Genomic DNA, 20,955 nt, shown 5'->3' with positions numbered 1-20,955 from the left:
GGCCTGGCTAGGGGGGCTGCAGGACTCGCCCTGCTCCCCGTCAGGGCGCAGCGGCCTCGGGACCCTTTGAGGGGGCACGGCCTGGGCCTGCCCGGCACCGGGCTGCCGCCGGAGCCCGGGGCAGGTGGGGGAGCAGAGGCTGCCCGGGCTGGGGCTGGGGCAGGGGTAGACCGGCGCCGCCCCGCTCCCGTCAGCTCGGGGAGGAGGCGGAGAGGAGAGGGCGGGCGGCGGGGCGGTGCCTGCCCCTCGCTGCCTCGGCGCTCGGCTGGTCGGCCTGGCCCGGCTCGGCGCTCGGCGGCTCGGCCTGGCTCGGCGCGGCCTGGCGGCGGTGCGGCGCGGAGCGGGCGGCGCGGCGCGGCGGGGCCCGGCCCGGCGGGATGGTGAAGCTCACGGCGGAGCTGATCGAGCAGGCGGCGCAGTACACCAACGCCGTCCGCGACCGCGAGCTCGACCTCCGCGGTGCGCGGGCTCGGCGGGGCTCTGGCGGGGGAGCGATGCGGCCTGTGGCGGGAAGGGGCCTGCGGGGGGGGGAGGGCTGGGGCCTGGGGGGCCTGTGATGGGGCCTGGGGCCTGCAACGGGAGGAGGTGCTGCAGCAGGACGGGGGAAGCCACGGGGGAGGTTGCTGGAGGAGCCTGCAATGGCCGGCGGGCTTGGGGGGGGGGGGGTTAAAGAGGCTCCAGCGGCAGGGGAACCTGGGGGGGGAGTGAGGGGGTGGAATGGAAGGGGAATTTGGGGGAAATGTCCGAGGAAGCTGCAGTGGTGGGGGTGGGACAGACGAAGGATGTGCCAGAAAGGTGGGTTTGGGCTGAAGGGAAACATACAGGGAGAGAGTTGGGGTGTTTGCTGAGGGGGAGGAAGAAGGATGCTTTGAAAAGGCTGCGGGCGCTGTTGGCTTTGAGCGGGGGGGAAGAGTTTGGTCTATGTGTGAGGTGGAGGAGAGTTGTTCTGGAGGTGTTTTGACTGAGACTATCCACATCCTCAGTCCATCCAGATATGCCCCCTACACACTCTGTCTCTTGCTTTGTTCTGCTCTCCTGTGGGCACCATCTAATTCCTGTCTTGCACTCTCTCCCCAGGCTATAAAATCCCTGTTATTGAGAACTTGGGTGCCACTCTGGACCAGTTCGATGCAATTGATTTCTCTGACAATGAGATTCGTAAACTGGATGGGTTCCCTCTGTTGAGAAGGCTGAAAACTCTTCTGATGAATAACAATAGGATTTGGTAAGCGGTTGTGTTTTGGCCAGATGGGATCCTGGGGCAGAGGAAAATGTTCTTGGGAGAGACGAGTGCGTACATCTTTCAGTGCTGGGTAGGTGTAGAAGTGTTTTATGGAAAAAAAATCAGTGCCGAGTACTGTATAGGCCCTCTTCAAATTGCCCGCTTCATTCAGTGCAAAAGTCAGTCTTCGTTTTTCAGACAGGACAATGAGATGCAGAGTTTGGAATTTGGCCAGAACTTTGGATTTCATTTATCATCCCCATAAGGACAAGAAAATGTGGATAGCTGCAAGTGAATGAACATAAATCTCATGTTGCATCTAATTACAGCGACGGCTGGTATTTATTGCCAGCTTTATTAGAAAAAGTATTGTAGGGGATACTAACCCAAACTTCTGCCAGTGTCAGACTGGGTTGTTTTACAGGGAGATCCTCTATGTTACCGTATTTTTGCATGTCTTTTCACCATTGCTAATTTCTGGCCTAAGTTAAACCTTTGTTTTTTGTTGTACTTTAGTCGGATTGGTGAAAGCCTTGAACAGGCTCTGCCCAGCCTGACGGAGCTCATTCTTACCAACAACAACATTGCTGAATTGGTAAGCTATCGATGCCGGATAAATCTAAACGAGCTTAAATTTGTGTTTGTCATCTTTCTAATTAACCTTTTTCCTGAGAGTAGCGTCATATGCCTTTGGTAATAGTTGGTACTACTCATTTTTCTAATTAGCCTTTTTTCTTTAGAGTAATATAATACGGTTTTGGCGGGCATATTTTAATGAACATAATTTGCAGCATGCAGTGGAACAGCAGTCACAAAGTCTTACTGGTTTTCCTGTTAGACTAATTGCAGTAATTCTAATTGGTCTCTAAAATAGATATGAGTTCAGGAATTTTGTTTTCGAATGTTTGATTCTCACTAAATGGACTTAGGATTTCCTACTGTGTTCCCATTACATAGGGTGAACTGGATCCGTTATCAACTATTAAATCGTTGACTTACCTGAGGTATGTAATCTTGAAAAGAAAAGCTACTCTTTCTGTGCTGTTCGAACTCTGCTGCTGGCCTGGCTCTTTGCTTTGATCTGGAATGCTCTCCTTTTTATGAGCCGTGACAGATTCTTTATGCTTAAAAATTGAATCGATAAACAATGTTTCCACTACGCTTCAGAAATACCTGGTATTTAATGGGTGAGGCTTTATATTACTGACAGACTGTTGGACCAATGAGATGTAACGTCTCTGTAAATCAATACGCAAGCATTGAAGTAACCTTAACCTTTAAGAAACTGAAAACTAAAGGGTTTAAACTGTTGTTACAAACTACTTTAAAATACATATAAACAATGACTTTTCAGTAACGTTGCATTCGGTGCGAGGGACAAAAAAAGAAAAGCAATTTGTCCCGTGATTTTTTGGTTGATCAGTGTCCAGGTAGGAAATGTGATAGTCTAGTTATTTGGGGGTTTTTTAATATTTTGAGGTTGTTCTTTATGTTCTTCATCAATAAAATCTACTTAATTGATAAAATACTTTAAAGTGCAAGTTTTTACTATAGTTGTCATAATATTGAACAACACTGTCACTGGGCTTATTTAATGGTGTTATTTGTTGTCTTATAGCAGGAGGTACATGAATGCATTTTAAGTATATTAATGTATTTCAATATAGGTGTATTTTAAAATATTTTATATTAAGAACCTCTTTATAACCTTTATTTACTTTGTAGCATTTTAAGGAATCCTGTAACAAATAAGAAGCATTACAGATTGTATGTAATCCACAAAGTTCCCCAGGTCAGAGTGCTGGATTTTCAAAAAGTGAAACTCAAAGTAAGTCTGATTTCTTCTGATTGAGCACAAGATGAATACCTTTTTTTCTTGTTACATTCTTGAAAATTCAGCAGTAACAGTGAGCTTTTTGCCGTAGTTGTAAATTTTATCGAAGCTATGTATCGTAAGTGGCTCTAAAACATGCTCTTTGTTTTCTTTCATGGTTTCATTCTGTTAAGGATGTAGTCTGTTTATGTTTAGTTAAGTTTTACTACCTTTGCTTGTTTAGTCTGATGCTTTTCTGGGCCTCTGGTGTTGGTAGAAAGAGACCTCTAGAGAAAGAAATGAGCGATCGCAGCAGAGCCCTCTGCTTTCAGTGAAGACGCGGTGTGGGAAAGAGTTCTTACTTTTAAGAGCACTAGGTTGATACGTCTTGAGTCTGAGCGTTTGGGCAATGTTTTTGTGCTTGTTCTTACATCTGGTCTCCACGTACCCATGTTCACTGATGAAGATGAGCCAAAGCATCTTTCTTTGCAAAGACAGAAGCTTTGCAAAATGCAATGTTCTTAAATTAACTTTGTGTGTGTGGTATCGCTGTAGGAGCGACAGGAGGCAGAGAAAATGTTCAAGGGCAAACGGGGTGCACAGCTTGCAAAGGATATTGCCAGGAGAACAAAAACGTAAGATAAAAAAACAAATTTACACTGGCATTCTCCTTCAGAAACACCACTTCCTTTGTGTGCGATATTAGGCAGTAAACTGAAATATCAGCTACTGGTGGGATGCTTTAAAAGCTTTGGTAGCCACAAGTGTCTTGTCCAAGCATCCCGATTTTTGGATGGTGGTGAATACAACTCAAATATTTTTGAAAGACATATTTGGTCAGGGTGGATTGGTTTAAGTCAGCAAGCATGAAACCTTAATTTTACTTTTTCTTTTTGTAATTTAACTGCAGAGAGGTGGCCATTGTTTATTTTGGGTTTTTTTTCCCTAGATAATTGGTAACTAAATTTTTTTGTTTTGCCAGGGAATATAAACTGTAAAATCTGCTGTAGTTAGGAGGATAAACGCAGATGAAAATCTTTAGTTAAGCTATTACAAATATATGCTTATTTAGTTCAATTCTTCAGTGGTACGTCGTAACCAGATTTCAGATCATGTATAGCAACAGCATTTCCAAATTCATAGTTAAATAAAAAAATACCTTGAACATACTTAGCATTTAAAACTATAATAGATGGACTCTAGCTCTAGTTCATGGGTAGAAAAGGGTTCAGGTCCATGATAGTTTTAGAACAAGTAGGTGATTGAACTAAATAGCTCAATAAACAGATACAAAGAAAATCCTTCTGTAGCCGCAAAAGAGGTTGCAGCACTCTGATGCTGGGTCAGCACTTCAGGAAATTCTTTCCAGCCGATTACTCGGTAACATCCATTTTCTCAGACTACGGATTTTTTCTTCTTTCCTTAAAGCAGCAGGAGATAACCTTTTTCTTTTGAGTGTTAAGATTACATCCAGTCTAGCGTAGGCTTTAATATAGGCTGTTGTAATACCATATTAGACATACAAGAACAGGAAACCAAATTTCAGTTACTCTGTATTTATCCACCCTGCTTTTGTAACGGTGACAGACCACCTGAGTGTTCAACAACATCCAAATCGAACAGCTTTTGTCAACTGCTTAATTTATAAAGTTAAGGTCTGCCTCTCTTTATGAGGAGATGAAAAGGTGGGGGGTAAATGGGACAGCGAGGACAAGTTGCTGGTGTTTCTGAAGGAGGCAATTCTTCACTGTATCAGTTTGTTAACAAAGATAAGATACTACACTTGATTGAATGAAATGCTTCCAAACCTAGTTTGGAAGTTAGAGAAGCACATACTCTTCAAAGGGTGTAATGGATCTTTATTTTTCCTTTGAAGCTTCAATCCAGGTGCGGGTCTGCCAACTGACAAAAAGAAAGCCGGGCCCTCCCCAGGGGACGTTGAGGCAATTAAGGTAAATATGTCGGGACAGCACACGTGGGCAGAAGCGGAGGAGAAAAACTGTCGTGGATCCGAACTGAACAAACGTTTCCTTCCTCCTGGCAACCCCGGACTGTTCAGATGAATAGAACAGTGTGTCCTAACTTTGTTTTAGGTGCTTTCTCTGTAATTTTTCTTCTGTTACAACAGACGTGTTTTTTGAGATCTTAAATGAAACTTTGGTCTGAGCTTTGAGTTCTCCCAGGGTAGAGCAGCTTGTTTAATAAGGGGGGAAGTAAGATTGTGCTTTGTCATTTGTAGAACTTTCTATAGAAGCTTAGCTTCACTTAACTGGGAAAAAATCTTGTTCTTACGTTTATTCTAATCAGACTGAAATGCTGTATGCGAAGATCGACCGTGTTCTTTTGTCTGTTTTTTAGACTGCTATAGCAAATGCCACGACTTTGGCTGAAGTGGAGCGACTGAAAGGCTTACTACAGGCTGGTCAGATTCCTGGCAGAGAACGAAAATCAGGTCACTCTATACTTCTACTACTTTTGTTTCCCAAACAGAATCTACCTCTCTTCATTGCTTCCTGATGCTTTATGTGATCTCAGTAGGGAGTTACATTGGAAGGGCCAAACAGTCAGGGAGTTGAAAAAAACCTGTTTAAAATGAGTGTAACTTTATGGTCGGTGTAATTGAGGATCGCATCCGTAAGACTCTGTAATTGGCATATTAGCCGCCTGGCCTCCGGAGTGCAGCTCAGGGCTGTTACACCTGGACTCTCTCGAGAGCAAGGTGCCAAACGTCAGCCCTAAGAGCTTCGCTGTATTGGCTAACTCCAACAGTTATCCCACTTACTTAAAAAAAAAAAAAGAAGGGGGGGGGAATTAATTACAAAGTGTATCTGGCCTCAGTTGTTCGGAGCATTAGTGCCTCCGGTGGGGGCACAGGAACGTCTCTCTGATCTCTGAGAGGTCTCTGCAGGGACAAATCCTAACTGCAGACTGGCAACTTGGCCTGTTTTCTGTATATTAGTGCTACGTAGATTTTCTTTCTGCAGCGTTTTTTAAGAGTTCACGTTATTACTGCCCCTCTTGAGAGGGGTGAAAATTAATATCGCCCCTGTGGAAAAGAAAACGAACCTTTGCAGTAACTGCCCCGGAACTGACGTGTCCTTTCAGGCCCATCGGAGGACGCTGAAGAGGAAATGGAAGAAGACACGGTTCCCAACGGGTCTTGAGCCCGGGCCGTGCCCGAGGCCCGCCGCCTCTCCCCAGGAGCCCTTTCCCGTCGACGTGCTGTTCTCCCCGCGGGGGGGGCTCAGGCCGGCCCCGCCGCGGGCGGCCGCCCCCCGGACCCTGTCCTTGCGCGTTTCCGCGTTCAATAAACGAACGTTTCCTTTTTCTCCCCTCGGTGCGGCGTCCCCTTCCCCGGCCGAGCGCGGGGCCGGGCCGGCGGCGGCCGGGCCTGTGGGACGGGACGGGACGGGACGGGACGGGACGGGACGGGACGGCCGTGCGGCGGGAGGGGGCGGAGCCCTTCCTGCACACCCCGATTGGCTCCCTTGCGCTCTTCCCCTCTTCTCTCGTTGGCCGGCTTAGCCGTGATGTAACCCTCCTTACTGGCCGCCGCCTTCCCATTGGCCTGCGAGGGGAAGCCTCGCTTCCTGGTTGGTTCTCTGGCCGCGAGGTGGTGGAGGACGAGGAGGGGGGTGATTGGCGCAGGCGGCGGGGCGGCTCCCGGACGTGAGGCGGCGGCGGCGGCGGGCGATGGAGCTGGGGAGCGGCGGGCCGGCGCCGGGCCCTGGCCAGGCGGCGCTGGGGCGGGGGGGCCTCGAGTTCCTGCAGCACACGGGTGAGGGGCCGCCGGGGCCGGGGGGGGCGTCCCGGGCTGCGGGGAGGTGAGGGCGGGCGGGGGGGTGGCGGGGCGGAGGAGAGCCCAGCGGACTCGCCTGCCCGCTGAGGAGAGGAGCCGGGTCCCGCCCGGGCGCCCTCCCCCTTCTCGCCTCCTGGCTGGGCGGGCTCCTTCCCCCGCAGCCTGCTCTCACCTACGGCTTGTCCCCGTCCCAGTGGGCTCCCTGCTGTCCAGCTATGGCTGGTACATCCTCTTGGCCGCCGTCGCCATCTATCTCCTCGTCCAGAAGATATCCCAGAGCCTGGCGGCCAGGCCGAGCAGCCAGCCGGGAGCAGCTGACGCAGCTGTGGGTGAGTAAATCTTCGCGTGCTCTTTAGAGCTGTGCGGGGTGGTGCTTGTGTCTCTTCTAGGTTCCTGCTGGCGCTCCGCAGTCGCGGTGGGATGTCTGACAGCTGCTCAGATCCACACGCGCGGGGTCTTTGTTTAATAACCACCAAAACGAAATTGAGTTCTGAGGGATTTTAGCGATGAGCGATACTCGGGATGAATGTTTAGGCCCACGAAAGCGTACAGATCCTGTTACTGAAGAGATCGCCGGCGAAAGGTTGGACCAAGAGAAGTGTTTTTAGAAGGTTGTCGAGGAAGGATTGTGTCCCAAAGTAACGTGCTTGGGGGTGAAGGAGCGGGGCGTTGCAGAACAAGGGAATAGCTGGTCTTTGATAGTGCAGGAGCTGAGGAGCTGAGAGAATGGTGGTTAAAATTAGTTGTGGTCAGTTATCAAATAACTTTTAGACTTATGAAACAAAACCAAAACGTCCAAATCTAAATACTGGGCGGAAAAAAAATTTATTAATATTCATTTTTTATTAATATTCATCATCTCTCTCTCCTTTCAAGTATTCCTTCACAGTTCCTACTCTGTCAGGATTGTATGCTTTTGGGGTGTAACTGCCTGTTACACCCTGTGTAACAGGGTCTGTGTTATCTTCTAAAGTGTGGCATAGATATGTGTAAATCTTACACAGTCATGATCCTGCCTCATTTGGAGACTCGCTGCCATAAAGCACAGACTATACTTACGTATCTGCCAAAACAATAAGTGCTTGGCACTGATTCCTTTGGCATGTTGGCATGGCAGTACATGGGGCCCCAGAAAATAGTACTCATGTGCCCTTATCCTGCTGGTGTTCTTTTGTAATGCTAATTAAATCTTGATTTAATTGCCAAAACTGCCTATAAAGTGAAATTACTGAAAGTACTGAAATTTCTTTTACATATTCATCATTGGACGGTAGCAAACATATAAGGAGACAAACAAATGTAGAGATACTTCAGCTACTGGGAAAAAAGAGAGCAATATTTGCCTTTGTTTGGATATAATTTTTATTTTGACTTCTCCTAAAGGCCGAGCACGAAGAGAGGTGGTTACTCAGTGTAGATTTTCTGAGACTGCCAGTTTTCTCTTGAGATATGTGTGATATTTGTAAGTAATTTCCCTGCTGATGGAGCACGTTAAATCTGTCACTGCTTCAGTGCCATAATGAAACAAGCAGGACCAATTGCCAGGAGTGGGAGTGAATGTGGGCTGGTTGCCTCATGCTTCTGCGTAAAAGAAGTTCTCTGGGTAAAAATGGAATCCCTGTGAAGCATGGGTGATATTTCTGAAATTATTTGTATCAAACAAATCCTTCAGAAATAGAAGCAAGTATCCTAGAAGTGTTAATTTTAATTTCTTATGGGTTCATTATATCGGTGTCCTTATTCATTAAAATCCCATTAAAGTAATTGCTCTAAAAATATTAAAATGTTATGAAATTTAAATCAGTGTATAAATTACTGTAAAAGATTAGCTGGTAACTGAACTTGAGCTGTGATTTTCTGCAAAACAGCTGCAGGGAGAGATGTGAGCCTTTCCTTATTACAGTTCTTTGAGGAGACCATTTAGAATTTATTTTGAATAGCTTTGCAATCTCTTTCCCAATTTCCTAGAACCTGACATGGTGGTAAGAAGGCAGGAAGCTTTGGCAGCAGCTCGCCTCAGGATGCAAGAGGAGTTGAATGCACAAGCAGAAAGATACAAAGAAAAACAAAGACAGGTAACTCTTTAACTCATAAATTTGTTGTCAAGTACTTTGCTGCTGTTATAGAAAGATTTATTCCATGATAGATACCAGAACAGGAGACTCGCTCTCTCTGCTGGAATGTGGGTGGTGGGTTTTTCCCCCCTCCTTTACCTGGACCACTTTTGGTACGGTTTGACCCACAGAGCAGTAATGGGCAGTGAGTATGATGGACCTCCAGCGATGCAAGCACATACTTGCATGCTGTGCCGACCTGATGTCTTGATGCTCTTCGTTGATTAGAATGATTGATACGGGTAGTATTCTGCTCCTTCCTGAAGTAATTAATCTCTGTGGTACTTGCTTCTCCGCAAGTAATTGTGTGTGGAGGACACTGTGGGCCTGATCTTTTTTTTTTTTTGCAGGTAAATCTGTACCTACAGAAACTTAGTTATATGCGCAGTGAATGGCTGGAAGGGATTTACTGGCGTTTAGACTAACTGTACTACTGCATACGTGTATTTTCTGTTCTTAATGGCAAATATAAGTTCTTAGAAATTTAGCTTAGCATTGCTGTAATTTAATGGTTTGAACTACAGCTTGAGATAATGAGGAACAGCATATTGCTCTGTGGGGCAGTGTAGAAAAGTGGATGTGATCAGCATAGCAGTAATATTGCTCATTAATCCCAGCTCTTCTTCTGTTTTTACTTTTGCAGTCAGCTACATTCAGACCTCAGTTTATAGCTGATGCTTCAAGAAATATTGGCAGTTAAAAACGAATGAAAAGTCATATTGTGGAAGAAAATAGCCACTATGTAGAAAATCTAAGTCTAGCGTGCTTGGACTCGGGGAGCTTTGCTTTCTTTGATTGGGTGGAGTAGCTACCTTGTTTCCTTTCTATTTGTTGAGAAGGCGGCAGTCTGTCTCAAGCATTAATTTATTTGGTTTTGTGGATAAATTGCTTTAGAAGAGAGCTGGGAGAATTGTTGATAATGTATATTGGGATGTAAATATGTAGCTGGCTGTCTTGTTCATTTGAAAAACACACTTTCTTCTGTAGAACCCTACATTGTGCATTAAATTACTATCATATGCAATATTCTTTACTCAGTTCTTCTTATAAACTCAGGATTTAAGCTTGCCACTTGGTTCTGTTTTACTTTCAAAATGTTTTAAAGCATCAAGTGGTCAAAAGAAGCTGCAGACACAGTCTGTATATGTTGAGGGAGGAGTGGTTGTTCTGTGGTTGGGAAGACGTGGGTGCTTAAAAAAGTAAATGCTTCCATAAGGTCGGAGATACTGCATGAGGTAAAGATAGGTCCCTTGGTTTTTGATGAGTCTGTTGTAGCTGTTTCTGTAGCACTGGCGATTCTATTAGTTCTGAAATCTTAGTCTTGCATATCCTGGATTTGTTCCTTAGCTTGAAGAAGAGAAGCGAAGGCAGAAGATAGCAATGTGGGAAAGTATGCAAGAAGGAAAAAGCTATAAAGGAAACCTGAAACTGAATCAGGTAACAAACTGTGGTGTTAATCAGGTTACAATTATGTTTATGTGATTAGATTAGCTGAAATTCACGTTGATTAAATTCTGAGTAACTTCTGCTTTTGTGAACAGCAAGAAGTAGAATCTGGTGCCTCCACCTCATCAGCAGTCCCAAAGTCTAAACCAAACAAAAAGCCCTTGCGAGGAGGTGGTAAGTATGAAATGCTTAAGATATTCTGAGCTTGAAACAGAGCATTTATCCAGCTGCGTGCATAGTCGTTGTACATATTTTTTCTCTTCTTCAAGGAGGAAGCAAAATGTGCCTTACAAACGAGCTCTTTATCTCTAATCAGCGTGGTCTGCTTTGCACTTTGTGCAACACCTAGCAGGACGTTTCTATGGTGCTTTTCCCCAGAGAAGTAGTGTTTCAGTGTTCTTGTAAATGCTTTTGCCATAATTTACTGAGATTTTTGTCACTCAGAATTATAGATTCTTAAGATATTTCTGGATCCCTCCCCCATTAGTGTAAAAGTCCAATATTTTAATATCTGGTCTGTCTTTCAATCACCTGTAGTACTAACTAAATGCAGGAAGAGGATATTTTACTTTGTATTATGTAGATTCAGGAAGATGGAAGATGAAAGACTTCATTAAGCAAAATGTGATCTTATTTATCACAATAATGACCTATTGAATGTATAAATCCTGCATATGTGTAAACTCTTACTGACTCTCGCAAACTGCCGGAGGGTCTTATCATTAAAATCACTGTCAACTGCTGAAATCATCTTGATGGATGAACTGCTTTCTATGGCCTTACATAACCCACATTAGGATCACTGCCATATATCGCCCATGCAGCTAGTCTCCTTTCTCTCCTCTTGGCCAAACAGCCTGCGCAGTACCTACAAGTGCTAATTTGGGTATAATATTTTAATTACAGTTTTCCATAGTGGAGGGCACCATCTAGACAGCCTCAATCATATCAGACTAAAAGGGAAACCCATTTAGGGTGCAGCACTAAGTCACTTGATTAAATGTATAAAACCTGAAGATTGTTGATTAAACATACTAAGCCTCAATAATAGTTCAGTGCTGAAAGTTCTGCTTTGAATATTTTTACTAACAGCTTTTGACAACATCTGAAGGAACTGACCGATTGATTCATCTTATGTCGTTTAATATGAGTGCAGTCTAATGTCTGATACTGTCAAATATCTTTTACAGCTCTTGCACAGAATATTCGCCACTATGGGGGATGAGAAATGCATGGGTAATAGCTGTGCTAAGAACCAGGATCAGGGCAGCTGGGCTGAGGCACCCTTCCAGCTGCTACCTGTCCTAGTTTCATCCTAAGCAAAATCTTTGCTTAAGTAACAGACATTAGAATTAGAGGTCTCTGATCTTCTCATGAGGTAGATCAGCACAAAGTGAAAGAACCATCTGCACTGTTCAGCTGCTGAATTAAGCTAGAAAGCAGAACTTGGCTAGTATGAGAAAAAAAAACTTCAAAGATGGAGGTGATGCTTGAAGTTTAATTGGAACAGGTTGCTTTGAAACCTGCTTGGTTAGCAAGGCTGCTAGGTTTTCAGTTTTCTCTTTTTTTGCCTTGTACAGAACAAATTGAGGACATTTGCCAAGTTGTATCTTTCCGAGTACATACTAATAAAATGAAGTTGCCTATAGTTACGGCATTATTTGAAATTCTTTTAAAAAAATCTTACAGTAGTAATGAGTGGATCCACCTTTTGACCTTCGGAGTATTCCTTGCAGGACTGGACTAAAAGATTATTTTAAGTCCCTAACTGTTAGGGCTCTTGGAGAACAGATACACTCTTACAGAGTTTACTGTAAGAGTTACTGTTACTGCTCTGTTTACTCCGCAGAGCAGCATTAAAGCTTTAATGCAGACTTAGACAAATTAAATGGTAATTTAATTTAATCCAAATTGATCAAATTAAAACACGAGTGTTTTGCAATGGCTTTTACTGTTAGCACTGCAAAAATAAACCATCTCAAGTCTGGATATTTTCTCTGCTTTCACTTTCCTTAAAATGCTGCCTATGTAGTAAGTATAAACAAGGTGCAAATAACTGTGAGATTTACTTTTGGTGTTCCTTGTATGCTGGTGAAGGCCTGCTGAGGACCGATATTGATACGGTGGATTTCTCCTCTGTACTTCTAGGCTATAACCCCCTGTCTGGAGAAGGAGGCGGAACTTGTTCCTGGAGACCAGGCCGGAGAGGCCCGTCAGCAGGTGGATGAGGCTAACCTCCCTAGTGTCTCATGTCACTAGCAGGCTTGATCTTACCCACTGTCTAACTGCCTACAGATTGCATGTCACAGTGACTCCTTGGGGACTGGGCTTAGTGCAGGTGTTAACTTGAAAACGGATTTACACCATTTCCAAATAGTAACGCAGAAGCTGATACTACACAAGAAAAATACCTGATCCTCTTAGAGAGGATGAAGAAAGAAACAATTTCAGTGTAATCAGTTAATTTTCACTCTTCTGTAGAGAGGAAGTGCAGTCTCCAGCCAAGGTGAATCACCTGGGATTGTGAGATCTGGGTTCTGTGGCTGGCTATTCAAAAGACTGGCCTCAGGCAAATTTAATTATCTAGGCTCAGTTTACCGCTGTAAAATGAGGATATTTACCATCCTCAGACATGTGTTACCAGATTTACTGTGTTTGGCTGGAAGGTACTTTAGAAGGGAGGAGTATTGTCATCGGCAGATACCTTGAATTATAGAAGGAGGGACTTTCAGAAAAGACAGATGAACTGACAAACGCCAGGAATTTGCACCGCAGGCCAGTTATTGTAGAAGAGTCTCTGTGACAAGCTACCTTGAATGATGTTTTCCTTATAAATGGTAAACAAACCAGTGAGGATTACTGATGCTAGACAGGAGATGGGGGGGTACTTGCTATTTCTTTTTTTTTTTTTTTTTAATTTCAACTGCTTTGTAAAAACAAAATACTGTTAATATTAAATACAATTGCAAACAAATCATAAATCTAGTATTTACAATCTTGTGGTTTTCTATAGCATCTTTTTATATAGAAGGCATATGTTCTAGTGCAATAAATGTGTATAAAGCAAGATGAGAGATCAAATGAAATGATTTTCATTTGACTACCTCCATAAACAAAAGGGGTTTTCAGCTGTTCTTTTGGCTTTTAACAGGTTTGTTTTATTTGGGTGTTCTGCGTTCCACATCATGACTTTAGAAGAATCACCTTCAGGTTAAGACCAAATCAAGTTTTCCCAAGTTTAAAAAGTGAAACTCCCTGTTCGCTTCCCCACCCCCAGTAAGTGATTCTGAACGTGCATAGACTGCACTGCTGGTCGTTAAGCACTCCAGCTGTGTTTGAACCTAAATCAAGAAAACATGTAACAAAGGCCTTTGCTCTAACAGAGCAGAGTGGGTTTCTTTCCAAATTACTGTCAACAAATATGGTTTGAGGAGGAGGGCGTACATAGGCATGGTCAACTCAAACACTGCAAGATATTCAAAGGGAAAAGAGAAGCCGCAAACTGCACTGTGATCTCTGTGTTTTGGGCAGCAGGACTGTGTATAGCTTTAGCAACGCAGCATCAGGGTTACACCTCGGGGACGTTAAGAACTTACTTTGTACTACCTTCTGTTCTGAACGTGTCTCAGGGTGGGAACCTAGCAAACGTCTAAAACTTGCAAGTGAGGGACTGTGAGGATTATCTGAAGCATGCGTGATCTTCATCCTTCTGGTGTGTATCCAGCACTGTAGATAGAAAATAAAGTTAGAGCTAGTCATCGTAAATAAGCTTTCCAAACGTCCCATCCCCTTGATAGGCTTTCTAGCACAAAATGCAAAAGACAAGTAAAGTCCAGGCTGTCCTTGATAAAGAGTGAAACAGTTCCTGTCAGCGTACGACACGTGCGCTGTGCCCAATTACTGTTTCTGAGCTTGCATATAGGCATTAAAATATATATCAGTGTTTCATTAGCATAGCTTAAGGCTGCTTGAACACTTGTTTCTGAATACTTACGCTTGGAATATTTGTGTTCCTCAATACCTGTGAGCGCCAACTTTGAATACACTGTTTATATGTATATAGAGGCTGCTCTATATGTCAGGTGATCTGTGATTTTTCTCGTCTATAAATGTAACAGTAGCATGTTACTAGTAAGTTTTAAAGTTGCCAGCTAATGAAATGGAAAGGCCAAGAACCTTTTACTTTAGACCCATGAAGTGTGTGTTCAAGTGCGTGTAGAAGATGAAGTAAGAAGGCTATTAAGGTTCCTAAGGAAACTAGTTTTCATTTCCTGGCTTCTGTGCATTTTGGTATGTAAACTTAATTTTCCATTGTTGTAACATAGACCAGTGTATGTAACTTCAGGTTTTAATCTTTAATAAGGCAAAAAAAAAAAAAAAATAGAGGTGGGGAAGGATATTTTCAAGATCTGAAGATTCCTCATCAGTAAAGAGGACTAAGTTGTTACCTTACTCGTGCCTCTGGGGAACGTTTTCCCCTTGTGTTGGGGAAATAGACTGAGGTGTTGTCTTCAGAAAAACAACTCGGGGAGGTTGTTGTCTTAAAGAAGCAGAATTCCTTGTGTTGATAAAATGGTAAGGACAGGTTGGTTTAATTCAGTAATAACATTTTAAGAAATAAATAAGCAGGTCTGAACTGAGCATATGCTAATCTTTCTCTGTGTCTCAAGATTTGCTTCTGGCTGAGACTGGGGATATGGATTTTTGCCCAATTCTAAGATTTATTAAGACATATCCAGTGAGAATGAAATGATTTACGTATTTCTGGAAACTTCAACCTTCTCTTTCCCTTAATTTTTTTATTTTAAATCTCAAGTCCCTAAGTTTTTCTTGATCAGACACTTCTAAGCTATTGAACAGGGTGGGAAGAAGAACCTCAGTTTGTAAAACTTCTCTTTTGGCTCACAACCTGCACAAGCAGAGGGAAGGGTTTTTCCTCTGACGTCAAATAGAAAGCTCTCCCTTAACCACAAACAAGTATGGAAAGGTGGTTGCTTGTTGTTTTATAGTGAAGAGTGAAGCATGCAGAAGGCATTAGGTGAAAGTGAACTATTTAATCAATCCATTGTTCCTGCTTTGGTATGAATTCCCAAGAACCTGAATTATGAAAGTTCATATTAAAAAGCCTTCAGATTTTTTTTTCTCCCCACTTAACAAGTTATGCAAGAAGTCTCTTACTCTACTGATGCCGATGTTCTGGAAATATCTTTATCTGGAAGAAGCTACCTAACAAACTTAAGAGTTCATACAATGCTATTAAACTGCCGTATAATGTTACTTAGCCACTGAAGAGTAATCCATTTTGGGTATTGAAAAATCCTAAGTCAAGCAAGTGTTCAGAGGCACAAAAAAAATCCTGAAAATGTTAGTTGCTCAAGAAATGCAGCTAAGTATTTTTCATTGTTCCTCCAGCATATAAATCATCTGAAAGGCAAAGTTTTTTGTTTTCTTTAAATTGCAGATGAGGTCTAGTTTATGCATAGTTCTCTTAAGTATTTTCATCAGGAGATACTGAGTACTGGAATTAAAACTGAACAAAAAACCATGTTGTCATTCTCATAAAATTTATTTGGCTTTATTTATGCCTTTCAAAAACATTGTGAAATGAGGGAAAGCTTTTAAGAGTGATATTGCATTGCATACTTGGTTGTTTAAAAAAAATATGTTTCTTATACTGGAAATTTTTAATAATGAACAACAGAAGATGGACTTGGGGGAGTGAGGGCAAACAGGGAATCTGTCAGCAGAGCTGTTCCCAGGTGTTCCAGAATTACCCATGTGCTATTCAAAGATCAGTGTGAATGAAAATGATAATTGCACCCATATCTGCAAGGAACTGCTCTCCTAGCAGAGTCTGAATGCAGGTGTGAAATCTTAGTACTAACACACATGATCTACTGTGTTTTACACAGTTCTGTACTATTTTGACTAAAAACTCAAGGAATTAGGCTGTTCTGCTGTTGCTCTATGCCCAGTCTGGTTTAATCCTTAGGCTGTGCTGGTAGTCAGCTGATAGTCAGGTGTTTGGATTAGGTTGTTTTTTCTTGGCTTTTGTGTCTTTTTTTTCCCCTCCCCAGGAAGATGACTAAAGAGAGCGTTTGCGTTCAGAGAGCTCTCTGAACGAGGATGGCATCCAGCGTGACAGTCTCCCGTATGTTTTACCAGCAGCGCTACGGTTAATGGCTGCATTTAAACCATCCTAATGCTGTCCTTTATGCCTCCTGCGCTCAATGAGGCAGTTCCCATCTCTGGCAGTTGTGTTTTTTCAAGCCTGGCTGCACATCAGCACACATCTCTACATCAGATCAGATCCATCCTTTGGACGATTTTTGCTCTTGTACAGGCTAAAAGGTGACACCTTTTACAGGGATCAGGTTAGCCAAGAGCGGGGCACAGCGTGTTTCTGTCCACGCTCTCGCTGAACACTGAAACTATATAATTTCCAACTGTAGAAAAAGCCAGTCTAGGCTTGGACGGGCTGAAGACTTTTTTTTTTTCTTTCCCCCTTTTGGAATGAAAGCTTAGCTTTTGGAACAGCTCTGCAACCACAAAGGAAAAGCATACGGCCGCTGGCTGGGTGGTGTCCTGGCCCAGTTGCACCGTTGTAGCTGATTTTGTGTGAGCTTCCAAGCCAGCTGTTCCAAGCCTGACACACACCCTGCCCATATTCCCAGCTCCAGAGCCAGCGACTTCAAAAACTTCCATCAGTTTTTATGAAGCAACCAATGGCTGCGATGGAGTAGGTCTCTTCAGCTCAGTTTTGGTGGTGAATATCCACATTTTTATTGCAGATTCCTGTTGCGAGGGGCTGGCAGGTATGCAGCCGCTGCTCTGATGTCTGTTTTTTTCTGTGATCATTTGTGTTTTGAAATGCATACCTGCTAAAAAGCACTTTCAGCACGGAGCAAGATCTCCACTGATAAATTAATAATTTCATTCCTCCCTCTGTGTCTACCATAGTTTACTGATCAAGATTCTTTCTGCGTGCTGCTAATCGAGCTGAGCTTCAGAGCTGGTACTGTGCGTAACATTAATGTAGGGATGGCAAGGAAAAGAACTTAGAAAATTCTGTTTAAAGAGAATGGAAGTAAAATGGATATACTGAAATACCTGGCCTTTCAATCTAGTTCTGCTGCTCTGTTGCGTGCATTGAAATGGGGAGCTACTGTTAGGTTGGCCTACAAGATGCACTTTCAAAAAAAACCAAACCCCAAACCTGGGTCCTAAAGCTTTACTTTATCACATACTAGAGGGGTAACGTTCCCTGTAAATTCAGCTTACTGCTTGTTAAGTACTGTAATTGCCACCTTGTTAGCTGTTCTGCTTCTTGGGTATATTGCATCTTGACGCTTGCATTTTAAATACACGTTCCAGACTTTTTCAACAGTTTGTTGACTCCAGTCTGGCGGCAGTAAGTTAAAAATACGCCACCTTCCCTTCCGTGATGCTCAGGCGCCTTGATGCACCGTGGCAGCCCTGCTACCGCCACCCAGCCGACGAGAACAGGAGGCTTGAGCAGGCAACTGAGGAGCTGTGTGCTGAGCAGGAGGGTTTTCCTTCCCCTCGCACGCCTCCAGAGCCCTAAATCGGGTTCCCTGCCCGGGAAGGGCAGAGGCGACCCAGGACAGCCCCTGGGCCCCGGCGGGCCGGGCGCGGTGCGGCCGCTGCACTGCGGGGCTGGGCCGTAGGATGGCAATGTTGGTCTGGCTTTCCAGCAAGCAGCAACCGGCGACATTTCTTTTTTGTCCCTTGAACTGGCATCTTCTGAGCGATTCAGCTGAGAGGAAGGGTTGGGACTGGTCCGGGGCAGGACCAGAAGAGGATGGGGAGGGAAAAAAAAAGTGGGTGCTGGAGCTGGGAAAGGAGTTTCTGCATCATTTGGGAAAATGCAATGGTGCTGGAAATACTGTGACAGAGACAAATGCTGCTGGTTGCCCAGCTAGATTTTTTCCACCGCGAGTCTGTTACCTTGAATGTATGAAGTATGCTCATTTTCCAGTGCCTGGGTAGTTTGTAAAGTATCAGTTTAAGTACTGGAACATTAATAATTAAGGTTTCTGGAGCACTTGGGAAGTAGTTCACTTCTTTAACTGTTATTTTAAAATATGGTAAAGAATATATATTGTAGAAGGTACATCCTGTAAGTATTAGAACGGGCTCATCACTGTGGAAAAATTGGAGATTAAAACCAATGGGAAAAAGAAGTGTTTATCATGCAAGATAGTCCCTCTTTCCTTTATAGGGGCGTCTCCTCTGTGGAAGAAACTTTTTTCTGTTGGTATTAAGCTGCTTTATTCCAAAAGGACGACATCTATTCTGTACGCACACAAAACAGCTCACCGCTTCAAGGGCTTGGCTTTTTCATCATTTAAAAATAGGATTACTGTTTTGTTAATCTGATTGTGAATCTAAACTGTGTGGGCCTGTCAAGTGGGCTCTCGCCGGCTGGTCTGGGTGCTAATCTCACTCGAGTGAGTGGGGTGGGAGCACGGAGACGGAGCATGCACAACGTGCATCCTCTTCAGATTTTGGAGAGCCCTCAGAATATTTCCTCAAGCAATCCCACATAGAATAGAAAACACGCTGCGTAAAAATGTGTTTATGCAGTGTTATATGAGAAAAATGCCATGCCTTTTAATATATGGTAGCCATAATATATAGTGTCAACTATTTATTGAGACTAAGAACTGTATTAATAGGGGAAGGCACTTAAATGTGATTATGCAGTATGACCTTTCTCTGCCAATCAGATTAAAAACATACTTTAGGCAGGTAATGGCAGGGTTATAATTCAGCTGGAAGAACTAAGCCATGCTCTTCAAGTTTTCCCTTAATTTGCCCTTTTTTTTTTTCTTTTTTTCCTATAGTGGAAACAGCAGCTGTTCTATGCAAGAACAGGGGAGGGGGTAGGAGCAACAAAAGGGGCACTTGCTCACCTAACACTTTTGAATGCGAGTTTGGCGTGATAAATGAAATAAAGCGAGGCACTTTGATGTGCTTAGGGAGGTTGTGTGAGCATCGCAGCATTCCCAGGTGCTAGCCCCTCTTTACGGCTGGATGTCTCGGCCTTATAGCCAGTGGTGTGATCTCACGTGGTGGCAGTGTGAACTCTGAATGTGCCTCCTCTCTGGGTTAAATCCTGGCACCAAGAAAGTGCCCCTTCCTTCTGCCCCTTCCCCAAGCGCGCTCTGCTCACACCCTGCCTGTGGCGAGGTCCAGGACCGTAATTACATTGGGAGGTACAGGGAGGTGGGAACGTGCTAAACAAGAGCTTGGGGCAGCGGAGATCTAATGCAGGAGTGTGCTGCTCCACTTCATTGTTTCCATGTGTGCTGAAGTCGCATGAAGGTTTCAGTTCTGATGACTAACTTCTTTTCTTTATGGGAAGAAGCCAACTGACAGCTCCTCAGCCCCAACCCTTCTCTTTTTTATTGCCTTTTAACCATGCTAGCTCTGCCTTTTCCTGTAATTCATAGGCCACAGTGGCTTTCCCTTGAATCAGGAGATTTTTATTGCTGATTTGGAGCATGCTGAGAGTAATCCCATTCCTGCTCACGGACTTGCCACATCTCCTTCTTTTGGAAAGGAGTGGCCTTTTTATTTTAGCTTGAATGTCTGTCCGTGTCCTGCATTTCAGGACCTGATGATCAGGCTTGAGGGGAGAAACAGAGTTTGACGAGGTCCCTTTTGAAGAAGCTTTTGAAAGTGGAGCAAAAGATCCAGGTGTGCGGAGTGGCACAGGCTGAGGATAACTCCAGGCTTCGTAGAAAGGGATCAGGGCACCAGTAGTTAGACATAATAGTAAAGCATTGCAACTGCTGGGAAGTAGAAGGGAATTACAGTAGTGGTTTGGGGGGGATTTCCCCATATAGAAGGGATGGAAAGGACAGTATAGCAGAAAAGGTTTTCTTGGTATAAATAGCAGTTAGGGATTATTTTAATAGGGTGAGCCGAGGTGGATCGTGGGTCTCATTCCCTGTTCCCCAGAGGAAGGTCCCAAAAAGGCAACTTTGTGCTGGCTTTGTCAGAGCAAATGTGGGGCTTCCAGCTGACCCCAGCAGCCAGGCACAGCCCTGGGTCTGCCCAGTGCCTGTTTGCGGTGGGAACGCCTCCACGCCTTGTGCATGGTCAACCTTTGAGGAGCCCTTTTGGGGATCTTCATCAACCTCTTCTCTGCCTGGTAGCACACATGAAGCTGTTGGGAAACTGCTACCATTCACTGCACCTGAGCTAGTGCTGCATTTGTAACCCTTCCCTGGTGTTTTGCAGCTCTCAAAGGCATGCAGCCTCGGCTTCAGCAACTCTTCTCGCCTGCCAGCTGGCTTTTGCCAAGCGATGGTGCTCCTGTCCTTCCCTGGCTTTACCTGCCTCCTGTCTGTTCCAGCTTGCACACACCCACAGGCCCAGGCAGGGCAGCTCTGGGGCTCGGGCAGCAGGGACCAGACCGTGCAGAGGGGGGAATGGTGCATTTCTGGCTGCGCAGGCTTGGCATGAACCGTGCTGGGTCTCTGCGGGGATGAGTGATGGACCTTTGCCACCAGGCATGGGCACCTGGTGCCTG

At 44.3% G+C, this 20,955-nt stretch overlaps 2 protein-coding genes across 2 annotated transcripts; both read left to right on the top strand.

Annotated features, from left to right (window-relative positions):
- The first annotated feature begins 343 nt into the window (after positions 1-343).
- SNRPA1 (small nuclear ribonucleoprotein polypeptide A') lies at positions 344-6,364 on the top strand. Its single transcript, XM_076348046.1, has 9 exons — positions 344-459; positions 1,078-1,225; positions 1,739-1,817; positions 2,180-2,226; positions 2,948-3,050; positions 3,591-3,670; positions 4,912-4,987; positions 5,394-5,487; positions 6,141-6,364. The coding sequence occupies exons 1-9, from the start codon at positions 378-380 to the stop codon at positions 6,197-6,199; spliced, it is 768 nt and encodes a 255-aa protein (XP_076204161.1). The 5' UTR covers positions 344-377; the 3' UTR covers positions 6,200-6,364.
- Positions 6,365-6,728: 364 nt separating this feature from the next.
- Positions 6,729-13,387, top strand: SELENOS (selenoprotein S). Its single transcript, XM_076348045.1, has 6 exons — positions 6,729-6,813; positions 7,029-7,163; positions 8,803-8,909; positions 10,296-10,385; positions 10,490-10,568; positions 12,543-13,387. The coding sequence occupies exons 1-6, from the start codon at positions 6,729-6,731 to the stop codon at positions 12,620-12,622; spliced, it is 576 nt and encodes a 191-aa protein (XP_076204160.1). The 3' UTR covers positions 12,623-13,387.
- Positions 13,388-20,955: the final 7,568 nt, after the last annotated feature.

The sequence above is a fragment of the Aptenodytes patagonicus genome, chromosome 10, assembly GCF_965638725.1.
Source record: "Aptenodytes patagonicus chromosome 10, bAptPat1.pri.cur, whole genome shotgun sequence".
NCBI lineage: Eukaryota > Metazoa > Chordata > Aves > Sphenisciformes > Spheniscidae > Aptenodytes > Aptenodytes patagonicus.
This window is presented reverse-complemented; position numbering and strand designations above follow the sequence as displayed.